Below are 16,960 nucleotides of genomic sequence, written 5' to 3' on the forward strand. Positions count from 1 at the left end.
CAAATTTGGGTTGGTATTTAATGACATGTACAATCCCGGTGCAACTGGTTTTGTGAAAACATGCTTATTCATCTTTATTCATTATCAGTACAGATGGAGGTCCCGGAGTTACAAAAGGGGACCTCCTATTTGTAATTTCACAATATAGTAATTAATACATTATGGCAACATAGCAATGGCAGACATCAGAGTACATGAAGTTAATAAGGCAAATCATCAAATACATGAAAGGTGCTTACAATAATTAAAGCTTTTAGTCAAGTACAAGCAACTGACATGAGTGCTACACATGAGTCAATAAAAAGGTGCTTATTGACATGTTGTACAAACGACATATCAGTGAGCACGAGGTTAATGTTACGAATAATAAGAAACAAAAATATGCTTACGATATGTTGAGTGAAATATATACTATGCAACAAAAGACTACAAATTTCAAAGAAGAGAAAACAAGAAGGCTGGGGGAAATGCAGAATAAAAGCAATACATTACGAAAGTACGGTGCTGTTGACATATTCTGTTTCCTGTTGCTTCCCTCTCGTGGTACCCATGAAAGGGGGATGAACTATAGCAAGTGTTCCCTTTTCAGGAGTGCAGGAGGAGGGGCATTGATTATATCGTAGCACCATACGAAGCAGATGCACAACTCGCTTACCTGGCACAATGCAAGCTGGCTGATGTCGTCATCACCGAAGATTCCGACCTCATCCTCTTTGGATGTGAAAAGGCAAGGAGTACAGCAGGGACTGCAGTCTTCACAGAGATTAATTTCTGTCCAGTGAAAAGCGGTGTTTCCCAACCGTGGTTCTTGCCCACTACAGGGATTTTGACAAGAAGTTATTCCCCGTTGCATGTCATTTCAGCAAAGCTCTTTTTCATCTGGCATCTTTTGTTTAGGGAATAATTCTTTTTGATTAAAGTGTCTTTGTATTTATTTCATCATTTTCATAGTCAGCCTACCTCTCCATTTCGTCTTCCTTTTCCCAAGTTTTGTTTGATTTCTTATACATTTCTTCCTTCATTATTATTTTATATTTTAACTTTTTTCTTCTGTGTTGGCGCATACTAATAACATCTAGGCTTCACATCTACTAAGGTAACAGTCTGGGACTATTAACGTAGCATGACGCAGGCTAAAATGCACAGAAGACGAGGACAATGATGAGGCTTGACACACACCAGCGTTCGTGTGTGTCACTGTCCCCATCGTCAACGCATTTACCCTGTGTCATGCCACACCTAATAAACAGCACCATCTAAAAACGGAAGTACACTTCAGACACTTATTGCTTTGAGGAGCTAAATGGTAAGCAGTAATCATATGACAGCTTAAATAATGATTGAAATATGGGAGCCTGATGATGATGGAGTCATCGGTTCACCGTAAACTGGCTTGTAGCATTGGTTGAGTTTGAAAGAAAAGAAGCTCTGGAATGCATGCAAAAATGAAAATGAAGCAACTGGGTGCTTCTCGCAAAGGCCTGCCATTGATCCCTGGCTCTCCGGGAAGGTGGGAAGTAAACAGTCTTTTCAATGCAACATCAAGGGTGCTTGGTCACCATATCGTCAAAAAACAGGTGCAGCCGTAACGCCGTGCATTAAAAGTTTACATGAATTTACATGAGTTTACATGAATTAAAAGTTTACATGAGTTTACATGGGGCAGAATCCTCACCTCTCTTTAGAAGATTAGAGGTAAGGGGGAGGGGGGGCTGCGACCCCCTTACTCCCCCATGTGCATGCCTATCTAACTATATAATCAAGTGACTGCTTTCCTTGGATGTCAAGTTATGTTGCACATGATATCTGCTACTACTGCATGTGACTGAGGAGACCAGAACATTTGCTTTTGTTTCCTTGAACTGTTATATCTTCCGTTAATGACAAGCGTAATGTAAATTTGTATGTTTTATTTCATCTAGGTTCTGTTCAAGATGGATCGAGCAGGATTTGGCCAATTGTACGAGAAGTCGAGACTAGGTGAATGTTTTGGACAGCTGGCGGACCGCTTTACCCACGACAAGTTCCGGCAGATGTGCATCCTTTCTGGTTGCGACTATCTCCCTTCCCTGCCAGGCATCGGCTTAGGAAAAGCCAGCAAGTTTTTCAAGCTCATCACTAATCCCAATATCCGAGCTGTAAGTGCTACTCTGAGAACATGGTCATTGCACTTTTATTCACGTCTGACAGAGTATGGTGCATTTGAGAAGCTTCTTCCATTTAATGCTAGATGAGCTAGTAAAAGTTAACATCTAAGTACTGTGTCGTTCAAAGTCTCTTGAGCTTTTAGCTGTGCGCTATTCGAGAGTACAATACTTCTGTCAAATTGGATTTAAAAGCCAACAGCAATATTACAATGACCATACATGCAGGCCTGGTCATTGTCCGTATTTCTTATTAGCAGTCTTTAACTTACATACAGGCAGATAATGCACAATTCTGGCTCTGCTCTTTTCCAAATGCACCTGCGCACATTTCGATGCTTCTGCTTTCCTGATGTTTTCAATTCTCAGAAGTTGCAAACAAGGAAGTGGCCTTTAAAAAGTACTCCCCACATTTAGTACACTTAGCATCTCATTTTAAATGTAGCAGATCTTATAAAATTTGACAAGCAAGACAAATTATCTGTCACCATGCATTGAAATAGGTGCTCCTGTTTTAAAGCTTCATCTCAACAGATGACTGTATTCAAGCACCTGAGCACGATATGTCCTCATGCTATTTTCATAGTGAAGCATATGGCTTGTTTTTACCCAGACGTTGCCCAAGTTGCCATCATACCTTAAAATGCCGGCCCTTTGCGTCAATGAGCAGTATGTCGAAGACTTCCTCAAAGCTGAGAACACGTTCCGCCATCAACTTGTGTTCTGTCCCATCCGGAATGAACTGGTGCCGCTGAATCCCTACGACCCCAGTGTTGACCCCACAGACATGACCTACGCCGGACAGTATCCTTTTTGAAACGCTGTGTCAAGTTTGTTCTTGGCTTTCACATAATGCATAGCCTCTTTGAATTAGAATAACTGAAATATTGTGACTACAAAGCTGTTTCCCTAAGAAGGAAATGGTTTCTTCTAGACATTAATCCAGAGAATGCTATGATCACGTCATCAGGGTTGACGTGTTGCACTGATAAGCTTGTCTCCTTTATCTCTGCAGCTTGCATTATATGCACAGCTAAAAACAATTTTGCTTTGCAAGGTACTTTTTCATGCTTGCGATTATTGAAACAATACTTCTTCAGAAAAATATGCCATTAAAGGAGCACTGACATAAAAATTTTGCATTGTGTTTTTTCTGTTGTAATAGGTAGCTAATGACCCACTTGTCATGGCTGGAAAGCTCGTTTGCTCGAGTGCGCGACGGTTCATTATTTGGAGATGGTTTTATAGCGCTCAGTCGCAGTTTTGGTTTCAGAGAGCGCCGAGTGAAGCGGGACCCAGGGTGGTTTTCATGTAAACATAGCTGGCTACGTGAGCACACAAAACCGCGTGCACATGAGCATCGCGTTGACAACTCTTTTCAGCGATGGCTTCCTGGACCCTCTGAGGCGTTGTAAATATGCGTGACGTCCCAGAAATGCACTGGCGAGGCAAGGACATCAGCCTTTGTACTCCTGTGCAAGTATGCCCCCTCTTTCTGTTGAAAAGGTCTGCTAGGAGAGAGCGCTCACAAGGATTGTGGAAGCCAACACGAACTCGTGACGCAGGGGGCGGTTGGTTGTTTACGCGAAAACCAAAGGCGCGTTTCACGTGCAGTGGCACGACACGCTATTTAAAATTGATTTTAAATGTGTTCTAGGCTATATCATTTGTTGATATTTCGTAGATGCTGCGTGTGTGTCCACACAAATCTATCCCACAAGTTATCTTGCCTTCAAAATTTTGTGTCAGTACTTCTTTAATACTTTGGGAATAGTTAACCGATGTGTAAAGTGGAGGAAGACATTTTTGTTGCTACCCTTGTGAAGTTTAAAGTAATGTCAAAAGCCCGTGTTGGAAAGGGCATCACAAAAGCCATGACAGAATGGGACCTTTAAGATCCCACGTAAGAATCGCATGACGCATTATATTTTTTGTTTGCTCTTTTGTCATTGTTTTACTTGCTTTGTTACATATGTATTCTCTATGTACCTGCGTACCTAACACTAAACTTCGTGACTGCAAGGAACGCTAGCTTGCATTCCACCCAACTTTATTTTTCTGTTTTACTTGTTGCTGCTGACTTCAACAGGTTCTAAACAGCTGCTGTAGGGGATTATATGTGTCAACCGTTCCACCTGCGCTTAGTACAAAGGTGCACATAGCAAATGGATTAGTAGTAAACATTACTGGCGTATGAGACTGCAAGACAGTTCGAAGCTATGTGTAAAATGCATTGCTTGGAATTATTCTTAGAATCAATAGCCTCATCTTTCCTGTTTACTTGAGCAGTGGCACTGCTTGCAACTTCTGAATGATTCTCTCAGCTTCTCATTGAAGAGCACCTTTATTTAAGCACAGGCCCGTAGCCAGGAATTTTTTTTTGGGAGGGGGGGGGGGGCACTTGCTGAAAGCCTTGACTATTCAAGAAAAACGCCTATTTTCATTATTTATTTTCGGTAAAACACCATGTATCATAAAAATTTCGGGGGGGGGGGGGGGGGGGCTGCTGGCTACGGGCCTGTTTAAGCATTTATAACCTCTGAAGGTAACCTTATTTCTGCAGGTAAAATATTTCAAATGCTGGTTTCACACGCAACTTCTTGGGTAGGGTCTCTGAATTGACCTGCGACAGAGATGGCTTTCAAATATAATGCTTGACTTCTTCAAAAGACAGCTTCCAAGGGAGCAGGCTTTTGACATAGCAGTAGGGAATATCGATGTCAACACTGGGCAGAAGATTGACAGCTATTACCCAAAGGATGGGAAGGTAAAGAACTTTCTTGTCTGCTTTGGTGTTAATGCTGGTAATGTTAGTGGTAATGTTGCCGAGAATGTTGGTTCACGTAAAACCTTCACCTACATTATCATCCTACCAGCATTCACTAATAGCCTGTATTATTACTTTATAGACTGCATATCTGCCTTGCTGCATTTATTTTTATTGTTTTGAAAGAATTATTTATATAGAAAGACCGCAAAGGCCCACGAAGGGCCATAGAGTGAGGAGAGCATATGGTGCAATTCAAAACATAGCATAATCAATGCATGCAAGGATTAAAAAATTGACACAAAATGAGGAACGTTGCATATTATAAAGTCAAACAGATGTTAGAAAAAAAAAAGAAATGAACAGATAAGCACACAAAAGAGCGAGACATTGCATAGAGTAACAGCAAGAAGCATTGCATAACATTAAAAAGTATCGCTTATAAAGTGTTGTTCTGCTAGTGTATATTACTTAAACTGTGCATATTATACAGCCATTTTGTATATTTGCCTAATTGTAGTTGATGCCTCTTAGGTATATATCATTGTGTAACTAATAAAAAGAGGTCCTGCTGTAGTTTCGAACTGTGGGACGTCTGTATAACCTCTCCTGTATATATGTATCAGTATACAAATAAACTTGAAAGATTATTGAGTAACATTGTATTGGTTTGCTCAGATACTGCAAGAGAGAAGTAGTCAGGATCAGAAGGTTAAGCCAAAGAATGATGTAGAAGTGAAGGACAACACTCCGAGAAGACTTGGTGCATTTGAAATTGCGGAGCGGAGGTTAGCGCGGCCTACAACTCCAAGAACACCAGTGAGGCAGCCACAGCGGCCCTCAAAGCCTCTCAGTTCGGTGGAAAACATTGGTGAGCGGTTTTTCCATTATCTGATGTTTTTTATTTGCTTCATGTCTAGTGTATCATACTTAACTTGCTCTGCAAGTGATATTTCTTGTATAATCAGAGCAACCCAAGTAAGAGTTTGTTCCTTGAAGGAATAAATATCCTATGCTTTCGCCTCCAGCACACAAAGTCTGACTTTTCCAGATGAATTGGTGTGGAGTACTCAGATTGCTTTAGTCAAGTCTATAATCTGCCTAGAGGTATCGCAGTAGACGTCATGAACTGTCCAAGCTCGATGCTATATGTATTGCCCATGAAGGTTCTGTTTATTTTACAGTTAAGCTGTACAGGAGTCTGCCGTAATTTTCTTGCAGTGGCAACACGTTGAATGGTTGCTATGAAGAAGCCACATACTTATTGTACAGAGCTGTACTGGCACAGCATACAGCAACTAGCAGAGCATGTAGAAGTATTAAGGAAAGCCAGAAACATGGCACAAAGGACAATAAAACGAAGCAACAGGCCCTTTATGCTCTGTTTCTAGTCTCCGAAAACGTACCAACTTGCTCAGGTCTCTATGATTCTTTAGGAATATAATAAGCTTGAATATGGCAAAGCATTTGAAGACATTCATGCCAGGTAAAGTACAGCATTTTCAAAATCTTGGGTAGTTATTAAGCCATGGCATATCAGACCTCCAGGACTTCCAAAGGTTGCGAGAGCTCTCTTATACAGCTTTGCTATTTTTGGCACATGAGTGACTTGGATGTGCATACATCTGCAATGATTTGTTTTTCTTGTGTGACTATTTCTAATTTACTATGCTAAAGCAAGAAATTTGTTCAGCTGCAGTTCAATAGAACTGGGAGTTGGGCAAGCTATCAATAACACAGGGCAACCCAACTAAGAGTTTCTGTTGTCCTGTGTTATTGGTAATTGATACCTATTGTCTGCTGTGCTGCAATTTGTTTCATGCTGCAGATGCAGAATACGACAAGCAAGAAAGCCCTTGGCAACATCGAGAGGTCAACTCGCTGGGAAGCGGTGCACCACCCGATGGCAGCAGCGCAATGGAAACCTCTCCCGACAGTCAGAATGAATCGGGAAATGTTTTCAAAGTAACACCTAAGCAAGTGGTTCGCAGCAGGTACATGTTCATTTCCATTAATCAATTTCCTATTGTTACTTCTGAGAGCTGTAATTAGTGTGTTTTCTGCATTTGAAATGGTACAGTGGAACCTCAATTATACGTCCCCCGGTTTTGCAACGACCTGCATTTTACGATGAATCAGTTTGGTTCCGGCACAACCCCCATAAAAATAATGTACTAAAAGCTTCCATTATACGACGCAATAGTATTTCGCTGGCCCCGCGTCATATGACAACCTTCCGATACTGTCCGAGAAAGAAATCGCCTTTTTTTTACTGGAATCTAATGCCCACCAAATATTCGCAGATGCCAAATAAAAGATTACGTGCCTGTAGATTGACGAATGGAAAAAAAGGGAGCGAGACTGGTATAGTATGCCTTCTTAGAATGGAAAATTTATTCTCCTGGCAGTTCGTTATTGTCTGTGATCCAGTTTTCCTGGCTTTAAGGTTGCTTCTGGATATGCCCCAGTTGCGTGTGTATTCGAGGGCCATTACCTAGACAAGCTTTATCTACACGGGGTAGCGTCAGCTAGTCGGCAAGTTCATCTTTGAAATCCTGATATTTTCTCGTTTTTGGCCTGTAGAAGCTTTTCCTGGTCGACATACAGCTGGAGACCTCCTCCCTTTGTTTGCGGTCATCATTCACAGGCCTTGAGCACGCTAAAAGGACGCGACGCTGCTATCTTCAGCGTGCAACATAACTTTCACTTGGCGTGATAGTTCATAATTACAGCAGCACTTCACCAATAGTACTTCGCAAAGGAACAAATACGACACGCGCAGCTCAGTCACACAATAAATCATCATACACGAACTCGTAACAAAATGTACTCAGGCGCCATTGTGTGGTGGCGATGGCACTGTATCTGACTCTTCTGACGGGAGGCTGTTGCCATAGAGGTTTCGGTTTCGTTTTTACACGCGGGCAATTTTCAGATTTGTTTTATCGGAAAGAAAGTGCGGGTTACATTCGATTTTTTTTTTTAAGTGGAGAATAAACATTGTGACACGAAAGTGTTTTATGCTGGGGTCCACCAAGACTTCAGTGACATATTTCCGTCACGGAAATGACGTTGAAAAAAATTACACGATTTGGTGGCAAAGAAAAAATGTTCCGTCAACGGGCATCGAACCCACGACTGCTTAGTCCGCAACAACAGATGCCGGGCATGCTATCCACTACGCCATACTCTGGAGGCTTTACAAACGCGCCTTTTATATCTACCACTCTCCCGGTCGGCGAGGTGGTATTGCCCTCTGGGAGTGGTAAAATAAAGTAATTCATCATTACTGTGGCCTCTGCAATTAACACCTGCAACGCGTTACACGTCCGTCCCATTCGGCGTGTTTTCAATAGAAGTTCAATTTTGTCAATGCCTTAACACACCGCAAGGTGGCGATCTTAGCCCAAGCGTCGTAAAAGCGTTGGCCTCGCTCATAGCATCACGCTAATCCAAACCAAAAATAGCTCTGCGATGCGCGCCTGCCTCACCTGGCTGTTACACCGCGTTCCCCGCTCACGTGCTCGCCCCGAGAAAAATCGCGACCGGGGGGCGGCACGACGCGCTTTGCGTTTCCCTGTCCGGCCGTGGTGTTCAATCACATTTTAACATGCCGCGGGATGGCGACCAGGTTCTGCGTCCAATATGCGACGCTCTTCTGGCTATCACCCCTCGTTCTCTGATTACGCTTTCACCGTTAACTACTACAGCTACCACAAGGGTTTGTTTAATCATTTAACATGGGCGTTATAGTCATCGGGATGGAGATGTACCACCAATCATCAATGTGGGTGCATAGACGTTAAACGGTGCTATAGCTGCCAAACATCAATATACGTTGTGCAAACTTCCTTATATCAATGTACAGTCTTCTGTAAGGGCACGCTTTGCTTTCGTGTTATTCCGATTCCTATGACGGAGGGATCAACCATCTTTTTTTCACACCTCCTCCAATTATATGCTTAGCTGTCAATTTAAAAAATAACTTTTTTTTGAGCAAGGCTGAATGTAACTGCCTATATTCCTAGTTTTTAGATTATACGACACTTGGATTATACGATGATTTTGCATGGTCCCCTCATAGTCGTATAACCGGGGTTCCACTGTATATGAAATTTTTGTTTTATACGAAGTGCAAGAAACTGCATCTGACTATATTTTGATCTTTGAGAACATTACATGGTGCACTCGTCCTTGTTATGTAACGCACTATTTTTTCTGCCTTTCCACCTGACTTATGCATTTATTCTAGAAAATAGAGATTTATGCTGGGAGGGGGTTAAGACATCAACTCTTTATAGGGCAAACTGCAGTCCAGGAAGGCAAGCAACATTATGATAACTGTGAATACAGTGATCGGTCATTATATCTCATTGCACAGCATAATTCCGTCCGGCATTTATTCATTTTGTACTGTACAATAAAATAAGAATCTTGTTTTCCTTGACAGGTTTTTCTCATCACCAGCAACTCCTCGTTCACCAAACAAAAAGCTTACAGAATGGCAAATTCAGCTTTCTAAACCCATTCCTGATGGCAGTCAAGTTGTGTCTAGCAAACCCCCACATAGCAGTGCATCACAGGGCAAATTTCAGTGGGGGTCAAGTCTCGTGCCACAGGGTGCTCCATCCACACCAGTTTCCAAGCAGGCGTCAACACCGTTCAAGCGGCTGCGACTGAGCATGTCTGCGTTGGAAGGCAGTAGAAAAGCTTCGTGTGTCCTTGGCCCAGCAGTGAAAGAACATCGCAAAAGTGTTGGAGAGTTGGAAGCAGATAACAGTGCCAGTCAGTGTAGAAGCTTTAGGCAGCCAGAGGCCTCAAGTTTGCCAGAACATAGCTTCAGTGAGTCACCAACATCTAACGGTAGCTCACCTACAAAAAACACGCATAGCCCACAAGCTCTACAGCGCCACAAGTCACTCTTTGAGGTTCTAGAAGAAAAACACCTGTCTGCACAGACACCAAGTGCTACTTCGCCTCCTGCAAAGTTTAAAAACCCCTTCGCAAAAGCACCGTCATTTCCTCCTACGAGTGATCTCATAGTTATGGAATCTGATGAAGAAGACCCTATGCCCCCGGGTTGTCGGAAGATACCAACGCAAAAAGATTTTTCTTTGGCAAAAATGCAAAAGGCCACTTTTGTAATGGCAGATGAGCTGGAAGAAAGTGAAGAGTCTCCAATCCCCAAGTTTAAAGCCAGCTGTGATTCCTCCGAAGAACAAGGAAACTCGTCGCAAGATTTGGATTACCCAAATTCGCTGGAAGATGAGTCGCCATGGCCTTCAAGACTTGCAATCAAACAGGACCCCGGTGCAGCTGAAGTGAATGAAGACAGCGACGGTGATGACCTAATGGTTACAGGAGCCATCATTGTAAAGAAACCCCTTGAGACACCAGAGCATCTCATCGTCAAGCCACGAATTCCATCTAAACCCATAAAGAAAGGTAAGTTTCCCTGTTGTATATGACTATATATATTTTTATGCTTGTAGTTTTACCCCTTGGCACACATACTCAGCACAAAAATGCACTTCTGAAACCACTAGTTCTTTCCAACTTGTGCCAATCGCATTTAATTGGCTTTGCTGCTTGCCAAGCTGGAGCACTAGTACTATAACACAAAAGGGCCACGTTTTGGTGATGACCGTGTAGACAGTTTAGAACATGATCCAATAATTTTTTTTTTTTACATTCTGAACATTTTCACAAATATTTGTTTTTACTGCTGTGTTTGTTGCTGCTGTCTCAATGTCTGGCATTTCGGCATTTTGTGGAGTGCAAGGTTGCAGCTTCAATTCCTCGCCACTGCATTTCACGATGAAAGATGCACTCTCACAACCATGCTACTGATGGCTGTTAAAGGAAATCCCAGGTGTTCAGAATTAACCCAGAGCCCTCCACAACGACCTCTGTCAAGTGCAGTGTGAAGGCTCAATATCAGTCTGATAAACCAATAAGTAATAGAACTTATGAAAGAGGCATAATCTTGTAATTTTAAGGCGCTGTTTGTGGGGTTGAAAGTTCAAAGATAACTTAAGCTTAGTGACACTAATGCGGTAAGAATACAGGTGCACCTCATCCCATCACAGCTGTCCAAGGGCCATTTATCCCTTGCGACTCGCGCTACTAATCACTTGAAATCCTTCTTCGTCCAGATTGCAAAGGACTGGAACTGTCTTCCTGCCAATGCTGTGCACTATTCCAGCCATACATTGTTCAAGGCATTCATAGAAGCTATTCACTGACTAGATAAGCCCACCCCATGCCTAACGGAGCACTTGAAGTATAAATAAATAAATAAGCACGACCTTTGAGTCAGACACATGGGCCACTGAAGTTGCACTTCATAGTAATTTGCTGCAATAAGTTTGCTTGCTTTTATGTGTTAACTATAACAGTGTGTGTATGTGCAAGTATGCAAGTGGCGTGATGTAACGCTCTACTGCACTTGTGTTTAGATCGCACAGTGCTCAGTTTTAAAGGCATGCCAGTGCCACGTATGGCGCAAATGTCAACACACATTCGTTGTTTGCGTGAACTTTAAAACTGAAATAACATGCGTTTTAAGCAGCATTTTTGACTGATACTGTACAGGTGACACCTATGTGCTTCCAGCCAACTGGATGTATCAGTCATATTGCATTCGAATTTTTGTTGTCAGTACTCCTTTAATATTAATTTTTGCAGTTTTCCTTTGGCAAAACCACCATGTGATTATAAGGCACATTGCAGTAGAGGACACCGGGTTGGTTGACACTTGGTTGACCACCCGCTCTTCTTTAACATGCACCTAAATCCTAGTACTACATGGGTGTTCTTGCATTTTACCCCTACCAAAATGCTGTGTCATTCTCTTTGCACCATTGGCCCATGTGCCACTTTGGGTGTTGCGCTCAAAATCTATTCATTTCTGCTGACCTAAAGAGAGCTGTATTTCATCATTACACACGGCCATTGGCGACTTGCTAAAAAGTCATGTCTAAACTTTTGTCCTTGCTGTTACACTTATTGGTAATTAACCCTTTCGCTTCCAATGACAAGTATCATTGTCATGAAATTTTGTACCGAAACGATCAATGCCGCCCATACTCGTCATCAGCAAAAATTGGTCCCACATGCAACCAATGGTGAGTACAGTCGTCATAGTTGTGTTTCTTGACGCCACATGGCCACACTTATCCATGTTGTGCATTTGTGTCTCGGCTTTCATTTTATAGCCATCTTTCATTGTATTGCCACGTGGGGAAGCCATTTTCCAGTTATCTTTTCTTACGCAACTAGTGAAATAAAGGAACTCCATTGAATTGTAAGAATGGTGCTGTTTTATTCAGAAAAAAAAGCTTACAAATTGAGCAAAAAATTTTTTTCGGTAAATTTGGTACAATTCTCTTCTTTCTTTAGAGTAGTGAAAGGGCTAAACTATGCATAAATATAAATGAACACTTCAGTGGTAAAGGCTATTTTTCTAAGTATTGTTTTGCCTACAGTGTGTTGGTACATAAAACATTGCAACACAGGACGAGTGCCGTCCTCGGTGCTTGTCCCCTGTCTTGCTGTTTTAGTCCTCTCATTGTTGTGCCCTGCATGGTAATATATGACACTGAATGTGTTCGAGTTTCGCATTTTGCTATGCATCTGTTCACATTAACTTTTTTGTGCTTTTGCAGCACCATCAAAGCAACGGCGCCTAGGTCTTTCAAAGTCTGGTATGAAGAAGGATATCAGACAACCAAGTTTGCTAGAAAGTCTTGCCAAGTTCCAATTCAAGAAATCTTGTCTGTAAATAAAGTGCAATCTTAGTAATGTATATATTTTGTAGACTTCACTGGCAAGAACCAATAAAATTAGCTTTTACATATCACTGCAACCTGTCTGAATGCTTTGATTTTTATGTATATTCACAAACTGTTCGTTTCATAGTAAAAAATGTCTTGGATCTATTTAGGTATGGGGAGATACTGACATGCACATATTTGTCATTGTGGAAGCTTTCATGTTAAAGGGGTACTACATTTTTGAAGCACGTTTTTTTTTATTTGCGAGTTGCGACGTCAGACTCTGGTGTTTTGCAAGACGCGTAGCGCCACCTGTCGGAGCAGGATTGGGTAGTGCAAAGTCTGACTTCTTTGCAAAGTTTGCTGTGGAACCAGGTGCAATTAGCGAGTGCGAAACAACGATTGAGCTTTTGGATCACTCGCCAGAACAATGGCAGAAACAGCAGACACAGCTGCTCCGCGCACTGCGAAGAAACGCCGCAATCGACACTACTGTTGCTTTGTTAATTAACACGGATGGCAAGGACTGAATAACAACGTTCAGTTTTAAAGCATAAAGGCGAGAGCGCTGGATACGGGTCGTTGCGAACGTGTTGTGTAAGCGAAAGAAAGTGCGATATAATGTGGATCTTCTGTTATTGTCTTATGTAGCCCCGACTGAGAACCGTGGTAACCTTCACTATGGAGCTCAGCAGAGCCTCTGATCGCGGTGTGCGCTCTGTAACGGGGTGAGCAGCTAGAGGCAGACTCAAGACGCGTGATTTTCGTTTAAGAAGTATGGAGAGGCCCCGCCCATACGGCCGAGGCGCGGCAGCCGATCACCTCCGTGACTAAAGAAATAGTTCTGCTTATGCACCCTTCAAGTTCTCTGGATCGGTGGGTTTACCCACCGATCGTCGATCTGGCTCATGACGTCAATCTGGAGTGCGAACTCGTTGGTGCAGGCTTGTGTGCATCCGCCTTTGAGGAGGAAATGCCGCGGACTTCTAAAGGTGGTATCAGACTTACACACAGCATCGCGCGCACTTACGTTTTGGAGCCTCAATGTTCCGCTTTTAATTATCAGATGCTAACGCGTGCGTCTTACAAGTAAATCGCTAAAATTCCAAGTTTCCGCCACAAAAACCGGCGAGAGCAACTATATATATATATATATATATATATATATATATATATATATATATAGATATGCTCCAACCAGAGGCTTTCCCCATTTGTCCATGGAAGCCTAACTTCCTGTGTACATGCATTGAAGCAGGATTTATACGCAGTTCATTTCAGCAGTCTACTCGACAGTCTAGTACAAAATGAGGCTAATTAGGGCTGCTAGAGTATGTGACAAGGCTGTTCCTCCACACGTGGCTTCAGAATTTTATGCTTATGCAATGTCTCAGCTTGATGTAGATCAGGCTGTTGTACGTGGGTCTACCTTCCCAATTCTTTCATCTTCCGAATCCAACAATAACCTTTCGATGTCTTAGCCTATAGGGAAGTAAATTTGTTATAGCAAATATTCGTTAAATAAGAATATATTATAAGCCTCCTTTTTATTGTGAACCTTCGCGACAGTGCCATAGCCAGGATTTTTTTTTTAATAGCGGTGTCACATGCCTGGTATATCGCCCCAAAGCTACGGCCTTGCTTGACGAGACCGACTAAACTTACTGAATCAACCAGCAGGCGTGGAATATATATAAAAAAAAAATGGCGAAGCTTGCGCTAAGTAGTGCATGGCTTGAAACAGCGAAACTGGGCGATTCTAATTTGGTTGCTTCTAGGTTGTTGCTAGACTTTAGCCAAGTTGTCACGACGCTGATGTCCAAACTCCAGAACCAAGCGTTCGTACCTCTCATAGAACGACCCTTTTCTCTATCTTTATCTCTATCTCTATGTTTTTTTCTATCTGTGTTTCTCTTTATCTTTCTATCTTTATCCCCATTATTTCTCTCTTTTTCTATAGCTTTCTCTCTGTCTTAATGGACCAGTGGTGTGTAGAGGGATTTGCCCAATTTGTGGAGCATACTCGTTTATGATGATAGTTCTCCGATAGGCCTTACAAATTACGGCTAGCTTAAAGGGACACTAAAGGCAAATAATTTGTCAGAGTGAAAGGTGAACGTTTGAGAACGCCTAAAACGTCAGTATTATAGCAGTGCTCTACTAATCGAGAAATTAAGGTAAATGTTGGACTCTATATGCGCCACCAGTGGGATAGTTTGGAATGAGCCCGATGACGTCAAAGTCCCAGTACAGTTAATAACTAGTACTCGAACTACTTATAATAAAAAATACCATTCCGTACTTTACAACACGTAATAATATTCTGCTTGTGCGTTTCAGTTTCATTAATGGAAAACTTTGCGTTACCAAGGAGAACGGCCCGAATGGTTTAAAAGTACGTTTTCGCCGGGCTGCTGTCTGCGGTCGCGTCTCAGTGGTAGTTTCGTTATCGCGTACTGTCGCGTGTGCTTTGCACGCTCATGAAAGTCGCTCTAACGGAAAGTTCGACAAAATGCCGCGTGCCTGTTATGTTGTCGGTTGCCTGAATGGTGTGCTCCGCTTCAGCAACAGCAGCTGCAGCAAAGAAACCGACGTGATTTTCCAGTGGGTGCTGCAAATAAAAACTAACCGGTTCTTGGCCAATCCCCCAGACTGGGTATGAGCCACAGATGCCAGGGTCTACTCTACTCTACTCTAAACCCCTACGCCGAAGTGGCCGAGTGCCGTGCCTCTGTGACAGTGTGCTAAACAACCAAGAAATCTGCGTGTGTGCTCGCTGCACTTTCGTGCAGAGGATTACGTGAGCTCAACCGCAACTCGGGTAAGGTTTGTATGTGCCCTTCAGAGCAGAAACCGCAGCGTAGGCTGCCGGGCAGTAAAGGCAGGCAACGTTGGACAAGGCTAGAGTCACTGCATATGCTACCTTTAGGTAGCAGAGTTGCGCACCTGTCTTCCAAACGCCGCTAGCAATCATGCATTGCGGAGAAGCTGACGCTCGGGCCAATTATTGTATTTCTCGACGCCGCCGCTGCAGCGAACCGAATTAACACTAGTCATCGACAGTCAATGTTTATCGCTGGTCTTCGACACGCCGGACAGGTTAATCGGCGACACGGAAGGCATGCCGCCTGCGCAAACGGAGTGAGACTTCACCGCACAGCTCTGGTTGCTAGCCGGACCTATGCGCAACTCTGCTACCTAAAGGTAGCATATACAGTAACTCTAGGCAAGGCAAACGCTACGTCAGGAGGCCCTTTCCAGGCGGGCTATTCGAAGTGCGCTAACGCTGTGCGGGCCACTAAAATGAAAAGAAGCGTTCTCTTGGCGCGAAACATGCACTACGAGGTTTCTGGAACGCTATCTCAGCTTCGCTGTTAAAAACCGTGGTTACAAACTGTAGTACAATACAGGCTTTTTTATATTGCTGTGCATGCTCCATTGTGCGAAGACACAAAGGAGTATAACGCTTGTGCGCGATACTCCGCTACATCAAAGAGAGTCCATGAGAAAACGATCAGTATATGAAATTTATTGCAGAGTGAGTATAACGCACTTTATGTACATGGCCGGCGACACTTTCAGCGGCAACGTGGCCTAGGGCCCATCATTCTCCACCTACAGTAGTTACAATAGCCAAGCTGTGTAAAAGTAACAAGTGGCGATGCCTCAAAGGCAGTTATGCGGTAACAGTAAACAATTTTATACCGCCCTGCGTTGCGAAGGGCGTAAAATCTAAAATCTAGCGGTACTCCGCTCCACTATGTCACGTCGCTGGGAGACGCTGGAATGTCTCTGTTGCTCCTGCAGTAAGAATGAAGAAAGGCAATCTGTTTCATGCTTTTAAAGGGGAAACAACGGTACACTTGTTTCTATTTAGCATATCTTAGAGGCTCTGGTTAGAGTATGGGCTAAGGGGCGCATGCAGAGAAGTACGTGTAAAAAAAATGAACGTTAGCAGTTCAACTATATACAAATGGGATACTAAAGGAGAACGATAATAAAACAATAAAACTAATTTCAAAGAAGATACAGTCACCCATTAAAGCCATCGATTAAGGAAATGGCTAATAACTAATGCTAGGTGTGCACAACAATTCTTGTCATCTCGACTTTGTTTCATGATACTAAAGCGCGATTTCATTTGAATTATGTCTCGGATCTGAATGGTGACCTCACTCTTAGCTCAAAGAATGCCGGCGAGGCCAAGAAGCTAACAGGACACAGCTCTACGTCCTGTCCGTTTCTTGGTCTCGTCTGTCGTGTCTTTTTATGCG

At 42.9% G+C, this 16,960-nt stretch overlaps 2 protein-coding genes across 3 annotated transcripts in view; one reads left to right on the plus strand and one right to left on the minus strand.

Annotated features, from left to right (window-relative positions):
• LOC119401290 (exonuclease 1-like) overlaps nt 1-12,718 on the plus strand; it is a 14,074-nt gene extending 1,356 nt beyond the window's left edge. The window contains exons 4-11 of the mRNA XM_037667981.2: nt 590-727; nt 1,923-2,138; nt 2,758-2,948; nt 4,815-4,911; nt 5,590-5,782; nt 6,740-6,905; nt 9,362-10,356; nt 12,579-12,718. Of these exons, the coding sequence (XP_037523909.1) occupies nt 590-727; nt 1,923-2,138; nt 2,758-2,948; nt 4,815-4,911; nt 5,590-5,782; nt 6,740-6,905; nt 9,362-10,356; nt 12,579-12,694 (2,112 nt within the window). The 3' untranslated portion in view covers nt 12,695-12,718. The remainder of the gene's footprint in view (nt 1-589; nt 728-1,922; nt 2,139-2,757; nt 2,949-4,814; nt 4,912-5,589; nt 5,783-6,739; nt 6,906-9,361; nt 10,357-12,578) is intronic.
• A 3,475-nt stretch (nt 12,719-16,193) lies between these two features.
• The window catches only part of LOC119401291 (uncharacterized), a 51,374-nt gene continuing 50,607 nt past the window's right edge, over nt 16,194-16,960 (minus strand). For both annotated transcript variants that reach the window (XM_037667984.2, XM_037667983.2), the window contains exon 28: nt 16,194-16,487. In XM_037667984.2, the coding sequence (XP_037523912.1) occupies nt 16,450-16,487 (38 nt within the window). In that variant the 3' untranslated portion in view covers nt 16,194-16,449. The remainder of the gene's footprint in view (nt 16,488-16,960) is intronic.

The sequence above is a fragment of the Rhipicephalus sanguineus genome, chromosome 8, assembly GCF_013339695.2.
Source record: "Rhipicephalus sanguineus isolate Rsan-2018 chromosome 8, BIME_Rsan_1.4, whole genome shotgun sequence".
NCBI lineage: Eukaryota > Metazoa > Arthropoda > Arachnida > Ixodida > Ixodidae > Rhipicephalus > Rhipicephalus sanguineus.